General features: G+C 42.0%; 1 protein-coding gene across 12 annotated transcripts in view; it reads right to left on the bottom strand.

Annotated features, from left to right (window-relative positions):
* The window catches only part of ANKS1A (ankyrin repeat and sterile alpha motif domain containing 1A), a 282,636-nt gene that overhangs the window by 5,703 nt on the left and 252,422 nt on the right, over window positions 1-24,511 (bottom strand). For 9 of the 12 annotated variants that reach the window (XR_001628236.2, XM_056818070.1, XM_007483721.3 and 6 more), the window contains 9 exons: window positions 19,295-19,401; window positions 12,769-12,867; window positions 10,203-10,355; window positions 9,189-9,296; window positions 7,656-7,820; window positions 7,127-7,252; window positions 6,320-6,391; window positions 5,889-5,975; window positions 427-564 (listed from right to left, as the gene is read on the bottom strand). Coding sequence is in view for 11 of the 12 variants with exons in the window: in XM_056818070.1 (XP_056674048.1) it covers window positions 427-564; window positions 5,889-5,975; window positions 6,320-6,391; window positions 7,127-7,252; window positions 7,656-7,820; window positions 9,189-9,296; window positions 10,203-10,355; window positions 12,769-12,867; window positions 19,295-19,401 (1,055 nt within the window). In the remaining variant the exon portion in view is untranslated. The remainder of the gene's footprint in view (window positions 1-426; window positions 565-5,888; window positions 5,976-6,319; window positions 6,392-7,126; window positions 7,253-7,655; window positions 7,821-9,188; window positions 9,297-10,202; window positions 10,356-12,768; window positions 12,868-19,294; window positions 19,402-24,511) is intronic. The other 3 variants (XM_056818074.1, XM_056818071.1, XM_056818073.1) reach the window with 1 other exon arrangement.

Here is a 24,511-nt window from a genome sequence, read left to right as displayed (position 1 = left end):
TTGAGGAACAAAGCCCAAAAGATCAGTGCAGGAGTCTGAGGTAGAAAATTAGGGCTATTGGAGAAAAGAGAAATCTGTGTCTTGTGGGGACAAAGATCTGGCTTAAGCTTTGGGTAAAAAAAACTAGCTATGGTGACCCAGAAGCGTCTTGATGTAATGGAAAGAGAGCTAGGAGACGTGGTACTTCTCCAGTTGTGTGCCATCATTTAGCAATTTGACTAGACAAATGGTGGAACTTCTCTGTGCATAAAATGAAGGGGTCAGAGGGATGATCTCTAAGTTCTTCTTTAGCATTAAAGTTTTATGATTTTATGACATTAAGGCAAAACAAGTGTTTTATTAACTCCCCACTAGATGCTTCAACTGAGGTGCTACCACTCTGCCCAGGCGCATTTAGGCCTGGTTCCTCAAACCCTTCTCACTTACCACATCCACAGTACTGAACACATGGCAATAGTGGTGGCTCGTCTGCAAGTCCTTAGTTATGTAAGCAAAGGTGCAGAGGTCCTCAGGGTCCTGTGCTGCGCAGGAGATGTTCCGAATCTCATGTTCTGCAATGATGTTCTGTCAAGAAAGAAGTGAGAAGTCTGGCTGAGCTGCTGGCTACATTCCCTGGGAAGCATTTAACTCTCACCTTGGCCCAGGGGAATTTGGTTTTCTCTCATTACTGCCATCTTTCTTTGTCTGATTCTCATCAAGAACTCTCTTTCTGACCCATGGTCTTAATGGGACCTTGATCAAAGATGGGATGGACATCAAAGTTTAAGGGGACATTTCAGTCTCAGTCCTGAGGAGGACTCCTTAATTCATTCACATAGACACACCCTTTGGAGGGAAAGGAAGATTAAGCTGAGTTGTGATGAGTCAAGAAAGCTGCAGCAAGACTCCCATGCCTTTAAACAAGGATTCCACATGGGGAAATGGGATTGTTTGCTTATTAAAGGAAACACTTTCATGGGAGAAAAGACTTTTCACTCAGCAACCCCTGAGCAGAGAAGTACAAAAGGAAATGTGAGGCCAATCCATCTTGTGCCTAAAGGACTTCTCAGATGCCCTGGGCTCTGGAAGCCTGAGTGGGCCAACCTGGGAGATTATCCCATTTCTTCCCTTATCACTATAATCAGCTTCACAACCATCTTCATCCCTGCCTTCCCAGTTCCAAGGCAGGTTAGAAAGCAGTAAATCAAGAATGAAGAAACTAGATCTGTTATCACTAGGAAGCAAGGGGGATGGGGGCCATGTGCTTGTATACACATCTGTTCCAATCTCCCCCCCAAACAAAGAAGTTTTTTTCCCCCTCCAGCAATAGGAAAACTGAAATGATGAAGTACTGGGAGTCAGGAGACCCAACCTTAGTTTCAACTCTGTTCTCCTGTTTTGGACTTCTGCTTCATTTATACACTAGAGGAATAGTCTAAATGATTCTGGGTCCATTCTGGCTTGACATTCTAGGATTCCACAAATTTACTCTTCAGAGACAAGTTGTGATTAGATAGCACCAGAACCAGACAAACCCTCAGAAAGCCGGGATTCAAACCCGGGTCTTCTGATTCCAAATCTACCATTCTTTCTACTTCATTGATTCCCTAGCAATAGAAGGGAAACTGATGGTTTGGAATGGGCCCTGGATCTCGTAATGGTGCTCAGACAAGAAAGAAAACCCAGTGCCTTTTCCCTTGGGGCTACCTACACAGTCCACTGAAGGAAGATTCAAGGAGATCCTGTATTGGGAGAAGGTCTTACAAACTTTAGGTTGGCTGGGCTGGTGACATTTAATATGTGACTAGGAATTTCCCTTGAAGTTCTGGCCTCTTCCTGATTTAGGGGTGTGATTTTAAAACCTCCATCTTACTTGGTCTAGCACCCAAAAATTGTGCACACCCACACTATACGGGCGTATGCTAGTCAATGGCAAATCAGAAATAACTAACTGCCCACCTGGGCTGTCCTAAGCCAAGCTTGAGCCACCATTGGCACTTGTGAGGCACAGGAAGTGAGCAAACTCCAGAGGTTGTTCTCTACCTCACTTCCTGCGAACTCCAGAGGATGTTCTCTACCTCACTTCCTGAGCTTCACAAGTGCCAATGGTGGCTCAAGCTTGGCTTAGGACAGCCCAGGTGGGCAGTTAGTTATTTCTGATTTGCCATTGACTAGCATACGCCCGTATAGTGTGGGTGTGCACAATTTTTGGGTGCTAGACCAAGCAAGATGGAGATTTTAAAATCACAGGGGAACCTGGGCCACCAAGTCATAGGCCTCTTTGCTTTTGCCTTGGAGATCCCACTCTAACAACAGCTGTCCCCATAAACCCTTTCCTCTGAATATCACTTTCACAGAAGTTCTGGATCCCTCTGCCTACAAAAGAGCCATGAGGAAGAGAGGAGTTTCAAAAAGAAAGTCTCAGAACCTCAGGTAACAGGACATTATTCTACAGCCCCAGCCATATGCTATTCTCCAACCTTAGGGCAGGTTTTAAGTTTGTTTGATTTATTACTGGGTTTACTATAGGAGTGATGTCATTGCTTCTACCTCATCAATGCCATTTATTCATTCTACAAGTATCCACTGAGCATTTATTTGAATATCTAGCATTATACTAGTTACCCTGGGTGGGGGTGAGAAAGAAAGATTAAAGTCTCAAACTTAAAGGAAAAATGGAATATAAAAGGCCTCAGTACTAACCTGCAAATAACTGAGCCACTAACAAGCTACCAGTTGTAGAATAAAGATTAATTACCTATGTTTCAACTGGCTCCACTAGTCTAGGCACATTACAGAAACAAAGCTAATCTACTTATTTTCCCCACTTGTTTGGTTTCCTTCAAACTGCAACACCTTCATCTTATTCTGGAGTCCCTGAAATTATATTACTGAATTCTCAAAATTTACCCCTACACATGGATCTTTGACTTGTTTTCCTTTCCTAGTAGATAAATAATCTGATTTTTTATTTCCTTAATGAAAGCTATGCAATTACAGATAACTGCTTTGATTTTCTCTAGAAGCCCTTGGGCTATATATCAAAAACCCAGATTTCTTCTATTAAATCAGGATATCTGGCTAGGAATCCATATTAGTCAAGAATCCTCCAAGTATTACTTATGTTTCTAATGAATCTGGTCTCCTCAAATGCAATGTAAAGTGATTATCTACTTTGACAGGTTAAAAAAACCAATACATATTCTGTTGTGTAGAGGTTATGGGGAAATGACAATAAAATTTTAAAAAGAGAATCAATAAAACCTTTTAAAAAAATTGCCCATAAGGGAGCAGCTGGGTGGATCAATAGATTGAGAGCCAGGCCTAGAGATAGGAGGTTCTGGTTCAAATCTGAACTCAGACATTTCCTAACTGTGTGACCCTGGGCAAGTCACTTAACCCTCATTGTTTAGTCCTTACTGCTCTTCTGCCTTAGGACCAATGCACTGTACTAATTACGAAGGAAGCTTTGTGAGGGTTAAAAAAAAAAGAGCACATATACTACAGCAATTAAGGGGTAATAAGTCAGGACAGGCAAATAACAAAATGAACTCTGTGGCAGTTAGTGTTAAAGGAGATCCTTGTGAACTATGGTAGTCAAGGAGAGGCCTTGAAGGTAAGATTTAAGTAGGCAGAGAAGAAAGGTGAGGACATTTCAAAGAGGGGACAAAAGGCAGCATGACATGGTATGTACAATGTTGGACTTGAAGTTGGGAAATCTTTAGTCCAAATACCAACTCTGATGCTTAATAATCAGTGGACCCACTAGCTAATTATTATTATTATTATTTTAAACCCTTACCTTCCATCTTGAAATCAATACTGTATATTGGTTCCAAGGCAGAAGAGTGGTAAGGGCTAAGCAATGAGGGTCAAGTGACTTGCCCAGGGTCACACAGCTGAGAAGTGTCTGAGGCCAGATTTGAACCTAGGACCTCCCGTCTTTAGGCCTGGCTCTCCCACTAGTTAATTATTTAACTTTCCTATGACTTGATTTCCTTTTCTGCTGGGAGCCATCAGGCCACAATGCCTTGACAGTCACGCATAGTAGCTGAGGAGACCACAGAGTGGTCCTTGGCAAGATGTGATTGCATACCTAGTCCCCCTTTTACATGACCTCTTTCATCAATGCCCCTTACCTATGAATTGACATGATGATTATTTCCCCTAGTCTCAAAAAAAATAATGTAAGAGCAAAACTCCTGTACCCTAATTCCCCAAAACATCACAAAAAGATCAGACCCTTAAACCCAATCCCAAAAAGACTATCATGGGTTAACTTTTACTTAGGTACATAATTCCCAGTGAAACCGTAGCTACAAGCCAAGCCCAAAACTTTCCCACTCACAGAAACCTATTCTCATGAAGCCAGCACACAAATCAATCATAGAGGCCCATACAATATGTACAAGTACATCAAGCTTCAATATGCCTCACTGACTCAGTTACACAAACCAGTAACTCAGGAACTTTCTAGTGAATCCTGAGAAATGACCAGTCTAATATTAAATTTGAATTGTGTTCCCAGTACCCCTCAACCTCAATGGTATGATTGTTGAATTATCTTTTAAGAACTGTTGATTAATTATTCCATTTTATTAAAAGCAATAAGTAATTTTCCTTGATTGTTTTTAAGCTTAAAACTTCTCACAGGGTAATGAGAATATTAAGCCACCTGTGATGAAATCATTTATCTTGTATGCTGTCTGTAATCACGATACAAGAATATAGAATGTTAATCAAGTGATTTGTTAAAAGTTAATGTATCACTTTTCCAATTATCTCTCCTCTTTGGACATGTGTGTTAATGTATCTGTGTGCCAAGAAAATGGACATAAAAATAAATGCCTGGTGTGGGAATGGCAGAGCAGCTATCAGATGCAAAGCAGTCCCACGGCTGTAATGATTAAGCTGTCTTCCATTTGTTATTTTTGTCGACTGATCGTTCGCCACCTGTCGGGAACCCCTAGAGTTGCGAGTGAGGCTGGACCCCGCCTGTGGCACTTTTCTATAAAATAGGAAATAATGATGTGGGACCCACCTCAGAGAATTGATCTGAAGTTCCATGAGATGACATAAAGTCCTCTTGCAAACAAAGTGCTAAGTGTTTTATTTACTCATTTAAAAAAAACCAAACTAACTTTTACTTTCCATCTTAGAACCAATACTAAGCATTAGTTCCAAAGCAGAAGAGCAGTTAGGGCTAGCCAATGAGGATTTAAGTGATTTGCTCAGGGTCACACAGCTGGGAAGTGTCTGTGGACAGATTTGAATCCTGGACCTCCCATCTCTAGGCCTGGCTCTAAATCCAATTCACCACCCAGCTGCTCTGACAAAGACACTTCTAAGGAAGAAGTGAGAGGACTTGATACCTAGTTGGACATTGGGGAAAAGATTACTTGTCAGCCCTCTCCCTTCTTCTCTGCAGATCAGAAAGAGAATGGAAGATCAAGATGTTACTTGGCCATCATTGGGCACAGATGGTTGTTTCTGCTTAAAACAATTATTTTTTAAGCATAAAAGAAGTTTTAGTTCTTGGGGAGGAGGCTAGATCCAGAAGTGATTGTGATATCAAAATCAGTCATCAACACAACTTACTTTAAAAAAAAGAACCCTTAGGGGGCATCTGGATGACTTAGTGGATTGAGAGCCAGGCCTAGAGAAAGGAGGTCCTACATTCAAATCTGATCTAAGACACTTCCTCGATGTGTGACCCTGGGTAAGACACTTAATCCCCATTGCCTAGCCCTTACTGCCCTGACCTTCTGCCTTCTGAGGGGGGTAATCCCGATTTCTTAAACGCTAAAATATCCTTTGGATGGATGAGTATTTTTGTCAGGGAAGTAGAGCCCAGTAGAATTTAGACTTCCCATCCTAGCAACATCCCAGAACCCTCATTGGAAACTCACCTTGTTAGAGGCATCAATGAATTTGACCCCTTTGTAAGTGATGGAAAGAATTATAGTTGGGATCTTCTTCATCTGTTCTGTTGATTTCTGTAGGAAACAAGTGCATAATCTCTATGAACTCCCTCTTTCAGGACCACAATTCCGATACCTCAGGACATTCCAGATTTCTCTTCACCCTCCTTTACCCAAAAGGATGATGGAATTCAATGCTAGCAGTGACTCTGGGCAAATGAAACAGCTGCTGCCATACTCTGTTGGCTGAGGCTGCAGGGGTGTCTGAGGTTTTGCCTCTGCATCTGAGGCAGGGGAATTGGCCATTTCTCCCTATAGTCATTTGTTTCCAGTTAGGCCAAGCCTATCCTTTAAACCAGGCCAACAACAAACATGCTATTCCTGCTACTTTTTGTCCAGGCAAAAAACTACCAACCTACCCGCATCTTGGCACAGGCATCCTGTGTGGACTCTGTCCCACGAAGATCTTTAATCAGCATTGAGCCCAAATACTGTGAAGAAAACAATGATGATAAACTTAGAGTTTAGTCTGGGACCTGGGTACCAACTCAGACCCAGCTTCTTCACTCTGAGGATTCCTTTGCAGGGGGCCCAGGAGTCCTAGCTATCATTTCCCCTGGGTTACCTGACCAACCCAAGGCTATCACAAACAACCAGGCTAGCTAGACTTTGAACTTCAGAAATCATTATCTGGGGGTATTTACCCTCATTTATTGTGGTTTTCTCCCCAACTTCACCCTCCCATTCTATTTCTTTCCAATGAAATGTCCCTCCATTCAGCCCTCCTATTCCTCCTGCCATAGAGATCTCAGATCTTTCAGGCAACTAATCTAACCTGCTTCAGACTAATGGGTCAGTGGCCTGTCCACAGACAAGTGAATTAGGACAAGACAATGACAAGAGCTATAGCTAACTCCTCCTGTGCTCTCCTTGTTCTCTATTGGTAGGCACTGACACATCTCCCCTGCACCCTCTGTTTAACTCTGATCACACTCTCTCTTTGATCTTCCACAAGTAACTCTTACTGATCTTCCCCCCATTCTGCCTTTGGCAAAAAGAGCCAAAGAGGTCAGTGGTCCCTGGACAGAGCCTACAGAGCCTTAGGCACAGGATGGAGATCACAGAAGAGAAGGGGCCAGATCCACAACTTGTCACTTCTTCAAAACTGGGACACTAGGGCTGATACCAGGTATGTGTCTGAAGGAAGGCAGAGAAATATCACTCACATTGGCTTCATAACCACAGGATTCAAAGATGAGCTTCTCTGGTTGGTGCTGCCAGCTCTGTACAGGGGCATAAGGAGCAGCCAGGCTGGGAGGGCGAAGAGTCAGTTTGGCCTCCCGGGGATCCTCCTGCCAAGATACAGAGTTGAAGGGAAGTTTCTCCCTCTCCTAGGTCCAGTGATACCCAGAAAAGCTGCTCACTGTAAGCCCTGCCAAGGTCATCCTCTCCTCCCCACCCAACACTGAATACATTTTTAATCCCAGGGGAAATGATGATTATAATGAGGATGATTTGAGAAAGAGACTAATGCCCCCAGTCTACAATTCCCATCCCAACAGTGCCATGTGGACCTCCACAACTGTTTTCTAAGCAAGCTCAAGCAGGGTCAAGGGTAGGGCTGACACAGAGGCTTCACTGCCCTACTCTGAGAACCACCTATATGCTCTTCCTGCTACTTTGTCCAGACAAAAAACAGGCCCTGAGTTGGGGGAGAAGAAGGGAAAGATATTCATTTGTATTCTAGACCCTAACCTGTGTCTGAAAGCGCTCCACTCGGCCACGGGCAGCCATGTCCTGGCAGCTGTCATGCCGCCTTTTGCCCGTATCGCCTGGGGGCAGGAGGAGGTCTGCTGACCTCCCGGTGCAAGAATCATTCTGGCTCAGGGGTGAGGATGTTTGAGAAAGCAGATCTTGGCACTGTAAGATGAAAGGAAAGGTAGATGGATCAAGCTTTGGGCCTGTCTGTCTCAGTCAGACATAGGGATGCTGAGTACTGGGCCCAGAGAATTAAGCAATACAGTGAAAGCTAATGTCTGAACTAAGGAGTTGCTGGAAAGCTAGTGTTTCTGGCTCAGCTGACCATGGACTCGGGCAGTAGAGGTTAAGCAAGTTTTAGTATCTTCCGAGAACAATCAAGTACTCTTCAAGGCAGCAAAAGAGGGGCCCTATTGAGCAGGTTTAGGCCCAAGGTAAAGAATTGACTTTAGCTTTAACATTCTTCTGCTTTAGACAACTAGACTCTTTGGGTTCTTTCCTGGACTTTCTTTTCTGTCTGGACACATGAATCCCAGGGAATTTTTAGCCTTGTAAACCTAGCATCTGTTTGTAAGCTCAAGTAGTTCACTATCTAGAGCCCAGACAGAAGAGGTGGCTTGCAGAGGAATGAGCAATCCCACATTCTTTTCCGGCTCACATATATTAATGTCTGTTTACTCATGTTCTCTGTACTTTGTTTCTGCTCACCTTCTTAGAACCATCTTGGAAATCTAGCAAAGCCATCATTCTTTCTCTCTCCCTTTCTTCTAGCTTTTTTCCTCAACACCAAGCTTTCTGCCCGATCCCACAGATCAGGAATAACTCCTTAGTGTTTTTTCCCTCCACACCTGAAGCACCCGAAACACACAGGAGGAAAGACCTGGAGATGGGGAGATGGCACACCCAGCCACAATCATCTTCTCCATGGAGGCTGCTTTCTAGGTAATAGGAAAGGGAACTATCTCTCTTTAGGGGCTCTCAACTGAGGTACCTGTGGCAGGGAAAGCAATTGGAGGAAACTAAAGAGCAAATTCCTCCCCTAAATTAAGAAATCCTCAAGCTTGTTCTCAGAAAGGTCCCACTGTTCCACCCTGCCGAGATCTGAAATTTAAGCTGGGAGCCAATGACAAAGAAGCCCCTTCCAAGGATTACCTTGGCAGTGCCTTCTTTCTCTCTCTCTCTCCTCCAAAAGCTAGGTAGCTCAGATGAGGAAAGAGTTCACCTATTACTCCATCTGTTTTCTTGAGCCAGGCCATGACTTAGAATTTAGAAGACATGACTTCTAGAAAGAACAGCTGACCAAGACCTGCTTCTCATGCCCTAGTGACAAGTTCAAGGCTTCTCCATATGAGTTCTTTTTTCAGCTGAGGAAAATAGCCCAGACAAGAATATTCTTTGTAATAGCACCTAGACTCTCTAAAGACAATCTCCTCACTGTCTAAAAGTGAAATACATGCCTCTTCTCTTTCCTCCTGTACCCTTCCTTAGGGTTCCCAATCACTAACATTAAATCACATCAACTCAACTCACTCTCAGCTGAGAGAATCGGGGTGGCTTCTGCGGGGGCTCCTCATAAGGTCGATCTGCAAGAGAGGCAATGATCCTCTTCCGATGGCCAAGCAGGTGAACCTTCAGCACCTGAGGAGTGGGTGGGAAAGGGAATAAGTTGGGAACAAGAAATGGGTTCTCTTGACACACTTGAGCTTCTCAGGCCACTTGTGCCTTCAAAATGAGTCTTATTTAAAGTAGAAGCACTGGGTCATACATTAGTGCAGAAAACATAGGGCCTGGAGTTAGGAGGCTTGAGTTTAAATCCTAGCCTGGCACTCACTTCATTGTCCTGGGTCTGTTTCCTTATTCATAAAATGAAGGCTTTTCTAAGACCCTTTCCAATTCTAAATCATGTGATCCTGAGAATGTACTTTGTGAACAGCAGAGGCCCCTCCTCCTAACTCACTGCAATGTACCTTAGTAGCCCTCAGGAGCTTCTAAACAGGTTGCCCACTTCTACCTCAGCTTGTCTTGGAAACCAGGCCTAGTTCTTTGCGTCTGGCTTCCTCAGCTCAGGGGAAGAGAATACTGTTTCTAAAGACCCTGAGAATCCAATGTCTTCTTAGATCTTGCCTCCCAATCTCATGGGCCCTTGCTTAGTCATTCTGGTTAGAAAACTCAAGTGGTAGCAGTTGACATTCCAGGAGTCCTGAAGCTGAAGGTCACACAGGGCCTAATATATAATGTTCTTGGGTTGTCCTGGCCATACTTTTCCACAATCTCTGGTCTTGGAGGTTGGGGTTTAGTTATTTCACTTTAGGCTGTTCTTCCAGTGAAGCTTAGATCAGGCCCCCCCAAACCGAGTACAGCAATAATTTAGCTTAAACAATGAAGGGCAAATATGTGTCCTACTGAAACCTCTGACTGACTCAGCTCTCAGGAGGCAGATTTTCCATGCTCCTCCCACAAATAGTAATCCCTTCTTCCTCGAAGAAGTCCAGGTATGTGGACTAGCCCACTGAGAGAGAGGCTCAGGCAGTGTGTTATACTCACATTAACTAGCTCAAGTTCCCAGAGGTTTTTCACAGTGTCAATAGAACTGTAGCCACTTGACAGGAAAGACTGAATATAGTCCTGTAGCCCGAGAGAGTCAAGCCAGGATGGGACAGATGGCTGGGCATTCCCATCACAGCCCAAAGGTTTTACCTGTGAAAAGAAAGGAGAAGCCATGGATGGCAGGCAGCACAAAATAAATGTTACCCCCACCCCCACCCCCACCCTAACTCTAAGCCCCTGGGGGTGATGGGGGTGGAGGCCCTAACATGCCCAAACTAGCTCCCATTTGACCATATCAAAATGCAGGCAGCTGATACAATGATGACTCACTCTAGCCAGTTAGACAGGCATCTCAGGTCAAGGACATGTTCCTCTAGAGTCACCTGAGGCTAGAGGAAGAGAGTTTATTCAGAGGCAGAGTAATTTAGAGATGATTTGAGACACTTTTTAATTGTTCCCAACATGGCCAGGGGCCTGATGGAAAATATAATTATTCCTATTATATTGAAAATAATTCTTGCAGCTGTGCCTACATGAAAAGATTGGGAGGAAGGGGTATTATTCAGCTTAATACTTCTGATGAACAGTTCTCAAACTTTCGGGTTCTTTATATTTTGTGTATGTTTCATGGAATATCTTGGACAGGCAAATAAATAGCGTATGGATCCTTTTCAAAATAATGTTTTAAAATGCATATGATAGTTAGGATTATAAAAGAAAACAGTTATATTGAGATAAAAGTGCAATTTTTTTAAACATGTAAGTTCACAGATCCCCTGAAATCTATCCATAAGATAACCTGAGGGGCGTTCACAGACCCCAGGTTAAGAAGCCTTGACCTAGTTGGATGAAAGGTCCTTGGTTGAAGTAGGCAGAGTTAGCTCAGTCTTTGCTTCAAGGAGTCAAAGGTGCATGTCATGCTGCTTTTTGCCTGTATCGTCTTGGGGCAGGAGGAGGTATGCTGACCTCCTGGTGCAAGAATGATGGAGTGTGATGTACAAGGAAAAGCAAGATCAATACTGTTGGATCACAGTATGTTAAGAGGCAGCTATTGGTTCAATGGATCAAGTTCTGGGCCAGGAAGGTCTAAGTATAAATCTAGTCTCAGATGTTTACTAGCTATGTGACCCCGGGCAAGTCATTTTATTTCCTCATCTGTAAAATGAGGATAATAATAACATGTACCTCCTAGGTTTGTTGTAAGGATCAAATGAGATAATATTTGTAATCTGAGCTTAGTACATAAAAGGTGCTATACGAATAGTAATTGGCATCGTCGTCGTCGTCATCATCATCATCATCATCATCATCATCAAAAACATTGTAAAGGTGGGAAGGGCTTTAAAAGCCAAACTGAGAATTGAATATTTGCTCATGGAAGCAATAGGGAACCACTGGAGTTTAATAAATAGGGGAGTGTTAAAGTTGTCCCTTTGATTCAAGGAAGTTCACTTTTTTTTAAAAAACTCTTACCTTCCATCTTGAAATCAATACTGTGTATTGGTTCCAAGGCAGAAGAGTGGTAAGGGCTAGGCAATGGGGGTCAAGTGACTTGCCCAGGGTCACACAGGTAGGAAGTGTCTGAGGCCAGATTTGAAGCCAGGACCTCCTGTCTCTAGGCCTGGCTTTCAATCCACTGAACTACCTAGCTGCCCCCCTCAAGGAAGTTCATTTTGGCAGCTGAGTGGAGATGGACTGGAGAAGGAAGAAACTTGAGGCAGGAGATCAATCAGAAGGTGACTGTCCATGGATGAGATGATGAGGGCTGGCACCAGAGTGTCAGCTGTATGAGTGAAGAAAAGAGGACATAGATAAGACATATTGAAAAGGTATAAATGTCAAGATTTGACAACAGATTGGATATGTGGAATGAGAGCAAGTGAGGAATTAAGGATGTTTCCAAAGTTTTAAGTCTGTATGACTAGAAGAATGGTGGTACCCTTGACAACAAAAAGAAGTGGAGAAAGATTGGGAGGAAAAAATAATTTTGCTTTGGACATGATATATTTGGGACATAGAAATCTATGGAAATATCCATATTGAGATGTCCAGTAGGCAGATGGTGATGCAAGTCTGCAAGATAGGAGAGAGATTAATGCTGGCTAAATAGATGGGAAAATCATCTGAATAGAGATAATAATTGAGTCCATGGAAGCTGATGATATTATAAATTTGAGATTCTATAAAGGGAAAATAAGACCACTAACAGACTCTAGGAGGACACCCAGAATCAGAGTCAGGATACAGAAATAAGTGGGGATGACTGTAGTTCCATATAAGAAGACATTTCCTAAGAATGTAGCTGTTCTAAAGTTTGATGGACTATTATTGCATGAGGAAATCAGTTCTCTCCTCAAAAGAGGTCTTTAAGCACTGCTTCTCTCAAAAGAGGTCTTTAAGCACTGCTTCTCAGAGCTAATATCACGGGTATTCCTGTTTTTATAAGAGTTGGAATAGATACCCTTTGAAATCCCTTCTAACAGCTTCAGTGACTCCCTGAGATCATTCCTTTCCCTTGGTTTTGGCTCAGATTGAAGCAGGCAGGGCTCTGCAGGGTTTTTACCTTAGGCAAAGACCTTGCAGCCTGGAGAAGCTTCCGCCGGTGCTGGGGGTCACTGATCCCAATCTCCCGGAGGTCCTGGTCTTCCATCACGTTACTACCCTGAAGAGAGAGAATAAGAGAGTTTTAATAGAAATAGTTGTTTCCCTGACTGTTAAAAGTCTGAAGAAAATGCTCTAAATTTCTTCCCTTAATGAAGAAGAATGAAGAAATTCTAGAGGTCCTCCCCTAGGAATTCATGGTCTAATCCAAGGCAATTTGGAGTCAGTAAGATTTAAGTTTGAATCCTGTTTCAGACATCCACCAATCTTGTTCTTGTAGAAGAACAGAGTAGCAAGTGACTGTCTTCTCTTGTCAGCTCATTTCCATAGGAAAAAGAACAAGATCTGGGGACACTCTCTGTAGGCCCTCAGAGGAGAGTTGATCTTATTTATCTCTAAGCCCAATTATTATAGATTAGCCAGTAGCCAAGTGGGGACTGTGATAAAGGATGGAAAGGTTTGCAATTTGCAAAACTGCAAAAACTGAAAAAGGCAAACCTAGGCATGAAATCCTATCCTAACAGGACCCAAGGATAAGACTGTCTTATGTGATCTAAGGAAGTTTACTACCTACTGCATGAGGAAGGAAAGTTTTGGTAAAGCAGGAAAGTATTGATCTGGGAGGTTCCCCAAACCTTCACTGAAATAACAATCACAATGTCAGTTTGTTATTAATGATACCATTAGCAAATGATGTGTTTAAGTGCCTTCCTATTCAGAAATGCATCAAATACCCAGGGAAACAAGGCTGGAAATAGAAATCAGAGGACCTGGGTTCAAATCCTACCCAGGCTATTTACTTTCCTATGTGACTTTGGTTAAGTCTAGCCTCCTCTCTGGGCCTCAGATTGTAGTTGGGGAAAAAAAGAGTTATACTAAATAAATTTTAATATCCTTTTCCAGCTGTATGATCTTATGGTTAACATATGTAAGGGAATTCATTACTTACTCTTGGGTGGGAGGATGGGATAGCAAAACCTGTCAGCTGCCTCACATAAGAGAGAATTTAAGGGTAGCCAGGTATCCTTTGTAAATGCAGAGGGTCAGTACTTTCAAACTAGGGAATGCAGGGAATTTCTCAGCTTAGCATTTTAGTTTCATTTTTAAGAAGGAAAATATAAGTATGACCTAGGAGTTGACATAAAAATCAGTCATCCAAGTTTCTAATCCAGTTTCCAATTTTGCCCATGGAGAAGAATACCAGGCTTGGAATCTGAAGGTTTGGGTTTGAGTTCCACCTCTTGATAGCTGTGTAACCACTAACAGATAAGTCATTGAAACTATCTGGACCTCAGTTCCCTCATCTGCAAAATGGGAACAATAACATTTCCACTATCTACCTCATTATGTTGTTGTGAAGTACTTAACAACAGGCACCAGGAATATGTAGTGCTCAATTCAACAAATACTCATTAGGTATTTAATCTGTGCTTATTTACATCTTTTTGGTCCTAGAATTTTCAGGATGTCAGCACATATGTAAATTGTGAACACAGCCAGTATCTCCAGTGCCTGAATTAGTGATGATAGGGCATCTCCAGGCAACATGTCTAAAGTAGGAAAGAAATGACTCATTAAGTGTCCTTGGGAGCCACACTCAAGGTAGTTCTTGCCCCTCAAAGAAGCTTTCTTGGGGAGCATAACCCCTAACTTCCTACACCTTAGCACTACATAGGATTTTCCAGGTCAAAATAAAGCAACTACTATAAGGTATGCTCATCTCTCATGTCTGAATTGTCTCCTGAATTTTCCCTTCTCCATTCCCAACATGATTCACTTGTAATGTAAACTAGCTGCATGCTTTAATAAGGAAATTTAACAACTGAGTAAAGATGATGGAGCTCCCTTTTCCATCTCTAGATGTGACGGTTTCTAGTAAATCTGGAACATTCAGTACATCTTCCTGTAATGCTCTATGCATTTTACAAATGAGCACCAGGATCATTTTGATATAGAGGGAAACATTCTTAGCATACTGAAAACTGAACTACACAGGGGTAAGCTTTGGATAATAGTATGCAAATTGTAACATAGGTAATAAGGAAACTTTTCCATAATTAAAACACTTCCTTCTTAATTTTTTTTTCCTTTTCTGGTTACTAAAACTTAATTAGTCTTATAGCACATCTGGCAATTTACATGCAATTGCCTGCAGTACTTTGCATGGCTACTTAGACTACCTAAGATATTTGGAGTAACATTCAACAAGGCTGTAATCAGAATTAATTCTTGAGTCTACACTACTTACAAGGGTAACCCTTCTAGGAAGCACTCTACTGAATATCTCATGAAGCAACACTATCTATCAAGATCACATTAGTAACAATGACTCCTTTACTCTAAGGTATCAGAAAAGTAGGCATGCCACTAATACATCCATCCGGCCAGCCAAAATTAAGGTTCCTCATTTTAAGTTCAATACTGTCAGAGCAGAGTGGGGAGAAAGGTGGGCCATTAGGTGACTCTTTTAAAAAAAAGCATCAATCCAGTCCAATAAGGAAAAAAAGCTAACATGGAGGTTGATTCAGCTTCTCTGCCTCAAAAGTATGTAGACTGATACCAGGAAATTATTATTTATTTGTGATTTAGGAATGGCACCCATTTTGGAATGAGTAGGAAAAGAGAAGAAAGGTTGGGGATTAGGCATCCTAAGTGCTTAGCCTCTGAAGATGATATACACAGTGATTGGGGCTGTAAGTCATAACCCACCTTCACTGGCTATGAGACAATAAATCCCAGAAGGAGAGATATTATGTTTTATCTAAACTTGTATCTTACTGAATGCCTAGCTCAGGGCCCTGTACATCCTAGATCATTAATGTTTGTTAAATAAATGAATAAGCTAATCTGCAGCCCAGAGAGGCAGAAGGTCTAATTATACATAAAGAGCATAGTCAAGGAAAGTGTACCCTTGGATTCTTCAACAAACCCTGAAGAGCCGAGTGCTGACCTTCCTTGACCCTTATGTGGAGAGGTTCAGGGTATTGCTAAGTACTCTTTGTGAGTACTCTCATCAGTCCTAAATGTGCAATCTTTGTGTAATGGTGAGAGTGCTGAACTTAGAGGAAGAAAAACCTTGGTTTGCATTCTGCCTTTGACATTTAACAATTATTTATCATATGTATCACCGAAAGTGGAGATAATGCTGGTAGAGCCTACCTCCCAGAAGTTATAACGATTACAGAATGTATACAAACCATTTTACAAACCTTAAAGTGCTATAAAAATGCCAAGAGCTATTCTCTAGAACTGTTTCCTTACTATGGCCTTCCTAATTACCTCCAGCCAACCAGAAACTTGGAGTTCATCCTTGAGTTCCCAGCTCCAATAAGTGAGCCACATCCTGACTAGGGGCCAAGCCTCCATGGTATCTCTGATACTTTCTTCTTGTTCTCCACCACTTTCCAGCATCCCTTCCTTTGTGTTTTGTTTCCTTCTTCCCTCTCTCACTCTATTCTGCCTCAATTCATATTAAGTCTGCCCAGGTTTAAGAAAAACCTGGGAAAATATAAAAGGATTGAGGCAGAGAAAATGAGCAGAACTGTCACAAATAGTAAGAGATATACTGTAATAAAAATTAACTGTGAGAGACTTAGCTATTTTGATCAATACAATGATTCATGACAATTCCAAAGGACTCATGATGGAAAAATGCTCCTCCAGAGAGAGAACTGATGATGATGAACTCTGAGTGTAGTTTGAAGCATATTTTTTTTCCATTTCCTTTATTTTTATTTGGGGTTCAGGGTATCATGACTAGAATGTTTTATTTGACTTCAATGTATAATGGGGATGATATTGCTCACCTCAAAGGGTGGGGAAGGGGCAGCAGAAGGAAGGAAAAAATTAGGAACTAAACAAAATAATGTTAAATTTTTAAAAAAATATTTTTTGTAAGTCTAAAATGAAGTCCTGGATACTTAGCTTAACTCCAACCAGAGCTAACCATGATAACAAGTTTTATCTCATGTTTACCAGCTTGCCCTTATAAGCAAAATCTTGCGTTAGATCATTTAGACTAAGTAGGTCTTATGGGTCCCTCTAGGAAGCATCATGTCGGTTCACTGGGTAAGTTGCCCAAGGGAACAGGAATGATAGCATATGTACTCATTCCTAGTAATTTTCATCTGGTTTCCATATTAAAGTTTACAAGAATACAATGGTAGTAGAGTCCAACTTTCAGCATTGTTCCCAACTACCTTGTTAACCAGAAGCTGGGTAGGTTTAGGCACTGATATATGACTGAAAATTACTACAATTCTTCAAAGATTTCTGTAAGTCTGATGATCAGCATAACAGAAAGCAGTGGGAAAGGTACCAAAAGGATTTTGGAGACTCATTTCATACTCCTTGCTAATAATAACATATGAAAAAATCTTAAAGCATAAAGCAATATGGAAATAATAAGGTAGTATTATTAATAGAAGATGGGTACTATTCATGATAAAAACTTTGGGCTCTATTCATGAATAATCCCAGCACCCAGGAAAAAAAAAGCATCTGCCACAGGATTAAGAGCAAAGATAGCATCTTAGGAATCTTCTTGGGGTTCCTTGAGTGTAGAAGAATAGGGCATGAATACCCCCATCCCCTAGTGAATGCTAAGGATTTTGCTCTCACATGTGAAACTGAAGATGAGCTTTTTACTTCTTACTTAGCACAAATAGCAGGAGAGACTAAACCTGAAGCTCACTGGTTCTACTGAGATCTAGTAGAAAGAAAAATGGAAGAATAAAGAGAATGAGTATTTATAAAGTACTAGGCACTGTGCTTTAAAATAGAATCTCATCTATTCTTACAATAACCCTGGAGGTAAGGGCTATTGTTGTCTCTGTTTTATAGGTAGGAAAACTGAAGCAGAGGTTAAGTGACTTGCCCAAGATCAAATAACTAGTAGGAAGTGTCTGAGGCTCGATATGAACTCAAGTCCTCTTGACCTGAGACCCAATGTGCCACCAGCTGCCTCTCAGCTTTCACTGTGATCAAAGGAATCACTTTCTCATCCTAGGTTTCCATTTCCCTTTCTCAAAACTATGGAATAAAAACATTTTGGCACCTTCTGTAATGCTTCTTTTTACATTTGCCTGCAGGCTCTGGGGGGGAAGGCATTAGAGGTGGGGAAGAGATTTTGAAATATTGCCCAAGTCTTTTGGTAAAGAAGGGTACAGAAATACTGCATTAATTCTAATCATTAGAACAACTATCTTCTCATATGTGACTTTACAAGTAGTGGCAAACTAAACCACCTATCTTAGTCAGTGGTCACATTGGAGAGGCAAGGCAATCAGTTGCAGGAACATCACTAGAACGCACTCATCCTGGATGGCAATGGCAGTGGCTTTGACTCAGGGGGTCCTTGGCCATCAGAAGACTTTTAGTCTTTATAGCAGAGGGATAAAATTGCTTTTACCAAATTACAGCTTATCTGACTGATAATTCTGGCAGCTAAATGGTCCAATGGATAGAATGCTGACTCTGGAGTCAGGAAGACCTGAGTTTAAAGCTGACCTCAGATACTTACCAGATGTGTGACTCTTAACCTCTGTTTGCCTCAATTTCTTCAACAGTAAATGGGGGAAATAATAGCACCTACCTCTCAGGAGGTTGTGAGGATTAAATGAAATCATATTTGTAAAGCTCTTAGCACAATATCTGGCACAGAGCATATGTATGAATGTCCCAGGTCAGATAAGGAGCTAAACAATTCAACCTTATCTCAAGGAGTATGATATGTCCAACTTAGATGTGACAGATTTTGGAGGCATTTTTGCAGAGAGTGTTCATTCCTTCCACCCTTTCCAACTGGAACTTCTGTAACTGATTTGGGGCAAGCTAACTACAAGTGATGAAAATCCATCATAAGAGCTTGAGGCTCAATGTGGGAAGCCCAGGCTAAAATAGTGGTTAGGAATAGTATCTCTCTTTCTTTCTTTCTTAAACCCTTATCTTCTGCCTTAGAATCTATACTATTAATTGGTTCCAAGGCAGAAGAGCAGTAAGGGCTAGGCAATGGGGGTTAAGTGACTTGTTCAAGGTCACATAACTAGTAAGTGCCTGAGGTCAAATTTGAACTGACCTTTAGGCCTAGCTCTCAATTCACTGGGCCATCTAATTGCCTCCAGGGATAGACTCTTAAGAAGAAACTGGCAGAGTCAAATGAGGCTGAGTCCACTGATTTTGGAATAAGGGTAAGGGGACAGAGAGTATAGAGAAATGAAACATAGCTGAGAGATTCTTATATGGCAGTCAGCTTTCAGATGTCTAAGATTCCAGTTTGCTGTCCATGGAAAATGATTCTATTTACTATTTTTAAGAAGTCAATCTGTCAATGATAAGCACCTGCTAGGTGCCTATTTCTTTTGTCAAATGGCAAAGAGACTTTAAATAGAAGAGGTGCAGGATGGAGATAGGGTGGAAGGACAGGGAGAAATATTGCCTTCAAGTAGAATTTTCATCCTTAAAGAACTCCTGCAGAGGAGAAGACTCACCAGGAAGTGAACATCATCAAATCCATTCAGAAGCAACTTGCTTTCGTACTGTTGCAAACCAATTGACTCCAGCCACTCCCCGACACTCTGCTCCAACATCCGTGAACCTGACGAAAGAGGAATCGGCAGACGCTTGAAAAGGGAAAAACCATTAAGGCGGTAGCAGCGGCACTCAGAGGAAGACAGATGGCATTGCCACATCATAGTCATTATGATCAAGCAGCCAAACTATGTACAAGAGTGCAACAGAGCATCAAACCCACAACTCCTCTTCTGTCCACAGACCATGGGACCAAAGCTTCTGTGGCTTTATATACACCATCCCTCTTTAAAGAGGTGTAAGCCAACCCCCAATGGCCAGAACTGTGGCTGGGATTGCAGTGGCACATGCACTGATTTCTGGGCTTTCCTGCAAACACATCAGAGGGGAAAGCCAACCCCCAAGTGATGGCTGAAGTCTGTCAACTCTTTGTCTCAACAGGGAAGGGCCAATATTCGCCCTGAGGCATTCCGGATAGTCAGTCCCTGCAGGAGCTCAAGATGAGAGAGAGAAGCTGTTACTAGCCCGTAAGCCAAGTCCCCTTAACCATGCCACTTCTGAAGCACCACCCTGTCTTGTGGGCCAGGGACAAGTCCTGCAACCTTGCAGAACAAATCAGTCATGAGAGAAAAGACATCTTCATGCAGCAGACGGACACAGACACATAGCCAGGACTGAGAGAGGAAGCAGCAGTAGCCACAGCAGCCACAACCACTCCCAGGCTAGTGATCAGCTATCTGTGGGAAGCTCAGCACATGCAAGTCAAGCAGCACACAGAAAAGGGCAGTGGGAGCAAAATTAATTTTACTTTTTTTTCCCCAACAGTCCCGAAATAAGCAAACCATGGTCACCACCTCTTCCTGTTATTTGGAATAGCACAGCAAAAGCCTGGGACTCAAAGATCCTGGCTCGGGCATGGAACCACTTCCCCAGCAGCACAACATCCCAACTGATTGCTCAGCTAACTGGGGCTAGAACCCAATTCAATCCAAATTTTGGTTACTGGTAAATAGAACATCTCACAAGGATGAGAGAGGAGGGAGTGGCAAAACACTGCCTATAGGATATCCCTATCTATATTGCCAGGGTAGTCTTCTAAAGCATGGATTTGTCCCAGCTTCGTTTTTTTTTCCCCCGTCTTAAGTACAGCTGATATGATTGATTCCAAGCAGACAGAAAGGGAATTCAAGAGTGAGGAGGTAGATTTGGTTCTTTCCTAAAAACAATCAGATTAAGGGAAGGGAAAGAAAAGTGGAAGAAGGGGAAAGGTCGTCTCTTGATAGGTAGTAGTTCAAGTCTATTGATGGCCTGTAGCTGATCTTTTTGGCTTAAAGATAAACAAGATCAACTCTCTCCTCTGAGGGCCTACAGAGAGTGTCCCCAGATCTTGTTCTTTCTCCTATGGAAATGAGCTGACAAGAGAAGACAGTCACTTGCTACTCTGTTCTTCTATATCTGGAGAAGTAAATTAGAACAAGGGAGAAAAAAAGTTCAGACTTTCCTGGTAGTTCCTGAAGGATCTCTTGTGGCAAATGTACAGACATCCACCTGCTTCTTTGCCTGTTAATGCATCTGGCTTCCAAAGGCAGATGTCAATAGACACGGAAAGGAAGACATTGAAGAGGAAAAAGGAGCCAACTACAAAATCATCATCACCTCCGCTGAACTCTCAGGATGTCAAAAGCCATTCCTGCCACTTCAGGGTACTTTCTACCCTCCAGAGTCAGTACATCGACAACTTGCTTGGAGACTAAAACCTTCCCAACCACCTTCTGCCTCCTCGTCATTTGTCTCCTGCTGAACAGACAGTGGCCAGGGAGCTTGGGTGATTTAGGCAATCTCTCTGATGCACTCTGCAGCAATGGAAGATTCAGAGCCTGGGAGTGTGCCTAGTCCCTCACTGGGGCAAGCTGAGATCCAGGAAGCTAAGCAGCAGAACTCTGGATGCTAATGCAGGCTGCTGATTCATTCTGCTCTGTAATCATACAGTTGCACAGCTGTGGCCCTGTACCAAGCAGAATGTGTGTCCTTGTTGAGAGCCGCAGTAGAATGCTTTGTTTAAGAGCTCTGGGCTCCACGCTGCCTGCTGCTGGCTCCCAGGTCCTTTCTCACTCTCAAGCAGCTGGTCCCTCCCCTTCCCTTCCTCCTCCTTTTCCTCCCCCCGCTCAGTAAAATACGGCAGGGATCAGCTTCATAGCAAAAGCAGTTACTGACAAGAAAAGAGAAGAGAAAGGAGCATTGCAGTCATCAAATCGCAATGACAAATTTCTCGGTATCTGTTCTCTGATGGACAATGGAGGAAGGTGAAAACTAAAGAGGCTGCAAGTTTGCTAAGAAAAGCTGAAGGATGGTGATTTCTCCAAAGTGAACTGTTAGGAGGAATAAGGAAGATGCCTGCTGCTCCTGCAAATAGTTTCCTGGGACAGGCAGGAGAACAGCCTTAGGAGGCAAGGGAAGGGGTAAGCAATTGGGAAAGATTTTTTTTTAACTATATACCATTTCTTCCTCTGAGTAAATTACCTTGTAGATAAATATTCCCTCCACTTAAGAAATGTGTGTACCTTTTGTTGCTTACAACCACAGGCTACAGGGAATGATAAAGACAATAAAACCAGGCAGTGGTATCCATATGGGAATATCAAACAAATCTGGAAGAAGCTATCAGAGGTTACAGAAGTCTTTAAAAAATGGAAACAGATAGCCTGGTAAAGGTCAAAAGGGGGCTGGCGATAAATCCTACATTCTTATAAGGTTATAAGGGCTACATTACATTACAAATCAACTTCATAATGTTGTACCACTATAAACTCTTGAATGCTTTGGGAGTAATCTGTAGTGCAAAAATTGTAGATAGTGAACTAATTGACAAATATATACACAATTTCAAATATAGGAAGAAAATCCAGAAATAAAATGAAAGATACAAAAAAGAAAATGCCAGAAAACAGGCTTCAAAGAATGGGCCAGGCATGGCAAAAGCTTGAGCAAATGATTTTCTTTCTCCTTGAAAGACATGGATATTTAGTTTAAAAACAAATGACCTACAGCTATTCCAGCAAGACACTAAATTCACTGGTCTTCTAGAGACTCATAAGGATGAAGGGCAATAACAAATAAAAATGTGAGGAAATAAATATGAGAGACACTCTACTAATAATGAATTTAGTTATACATTCTGGCAAGCTGAGTGCCCTTTAGCCCAAAGAAATATGATAAAGCAAATGCTGCTGCCTCAGACAAAAGGGATGGACTTAGCATTCAGCATATCAGATGCTAGTAATAGTCTTGATGCAACATCAAAATTCAAAGAGATTAGCCAAAGGCAGACTGCCAATGAGTCTTCTCCTTTGTTGGACAACATGAAGATCTCTTTCAACTCTCCAAAAAGCTAGTGTAAAGCTGGGGTCCTGCTCATCCCTTCAAAAAAAAATCTCTCTGCTTCTGCCTGAGGTAAGGGTCTTTGTTTCCCTGGCCCAGAAGAGAGCTGGCTCAATATATCAGTTACAACCAGCAAGCAATGCTGGTCTTTCACATCTACCACACCCTAATAGCAGCAGGAAAATGGGGACCTTGCTGCAGAGGACTAGAGTCTATGAATGCTCCAGTAGTCATTTTCCTCAACACCACTTTTTCAGTCTGGAAAGGTTAAGATTAAGTACAGAAGAAAACTGGGGACATATCCATTGAAATGTACTCAGATAAAACTGTGTTATACCTATTAGGCTTATCCATGAAGTAAATAATTCTCAGCACAGAATCCTGTAGAATGAAAGTGGGAAGAAAGGAAGGGTCAGAGTATAAGATGGCACTACCATCAGAGAATCATTCTCTAGCTATGATCTTCGAAATAACACTGAATGTTTATATAGTACTTTAAGTTTTAAAGGATACACACATGTATACATGTTTGTGTGTATACATATCACATATGCCTCAAAAAATGCTTTAAGTAAGCAAAGTAGGAAATAATTATACTCAGTTTACAGATAAAGAAACTAAAGTCCAAAGAAAAGGAGAGAGACAGACAGACAGAGAGACAGAGACAGAGACAGAGAGACAGACTTTCCCTTGAATCAAACACAACTACCAAATGGCAGATAATAGACACAAACCTAGGATTCTAACTCCTAGACCTGGGATAATTCTGTCATAACACCTGTCTCTTCTTTTATTCCCAAGAGAGAACGATGCTTTTGCACTTGGAAGAGATTGCAAAACAAGGTAGTCTGAATATATATGTATGCCAACAAGAGCATTGTCTGTACATGGGAGCCATTTGTCAGGGCTCAGCCAAACAATTAAGAATGACCTTTTAGAAAAAAAATAGATCCACAAAATTCAGTTAGAATGGTATGAGGACTTCATTGTCTCGTATCAAGAATGATGAAGAGAAACCAAAGATGAGATTTGGTTCACATTTTCAGAAGGACACTGACCATGCCATTAAAAATGAGGCTTGGAGGGGGCAGTTGGGTGGCTCAGTGGACTGAGAGCCAGGCCTAGAGACAGGAGGTCCTAGGTTCAAATCTGGCCTCCCCAGCTGTGTGACCCTGGGCAAGTCACTTGACCCCCATTGCCTAGCCCTTACCACTCTTCTGCCTTGGAGTCAATACACACTCCAAGACGGAAGGTAAGGGTTTAAAAAAAAAATGAGGCTTGGAGATACAGGTTAGGTTATCAAAGCTATCTTCAGATATCTGAAGGGTATTCTTGAGGAAAAGGAATGAGACGACTTTTGCTTGGACCCAGGGAGCAAAGTTAGAAGGAACAGAAATGGCCAAAGAGGTAGATTTCAGATTGATAAAAGAAAAAACTTCTGACTTTTGGGATGATGGGTTGCCAATCACTCCATATCTTCAAACAGAAATCAGGTTGAATACTTTTTGAATGTACAGTGAAAGGGATTCTCCATGCTGTATGTATGATCTGCTCTTCCAAATCCAAAATTCTGCAACATCAGACCTGCAAGACCATTGAAAGGCTTTGCCACCCTATATGGAGAGGTAAATAGTACAACTCTAGAATCTAAAACTGAAAAATCATAGTGGGAAGGAAGCAAACAGAAAAATAAAGCCACAAAGATACAAATTGTGACTGGAGGCTCCTTGTATTTGAATAAAACCCATAAAAAAGCCAGTCTTTCCCCTTAAGATCCATACCTCATTTTAGTGAGCTCT

Source organism: Monodelphis domestica, chromosome 2 (genome assembly GCF_027887165.1).
Source record: "Monodelphis domestica isolate mMonDom1 chromosome 2, mMonDom1.pri, whole genome shotgun sequence".
Classification (NCBI taxonomy): domain Eukaryota; kingdom Metazoa; phylum Chordata; class Mammalia; order Didelphimorphia; family Didelphidae; genus Monodelphis; species Monodelphis domestica.
Note: the sequence above shows the minus strand (reverse complement) of the source record. Positions and strands in the feature narration are given on the sequence as shown.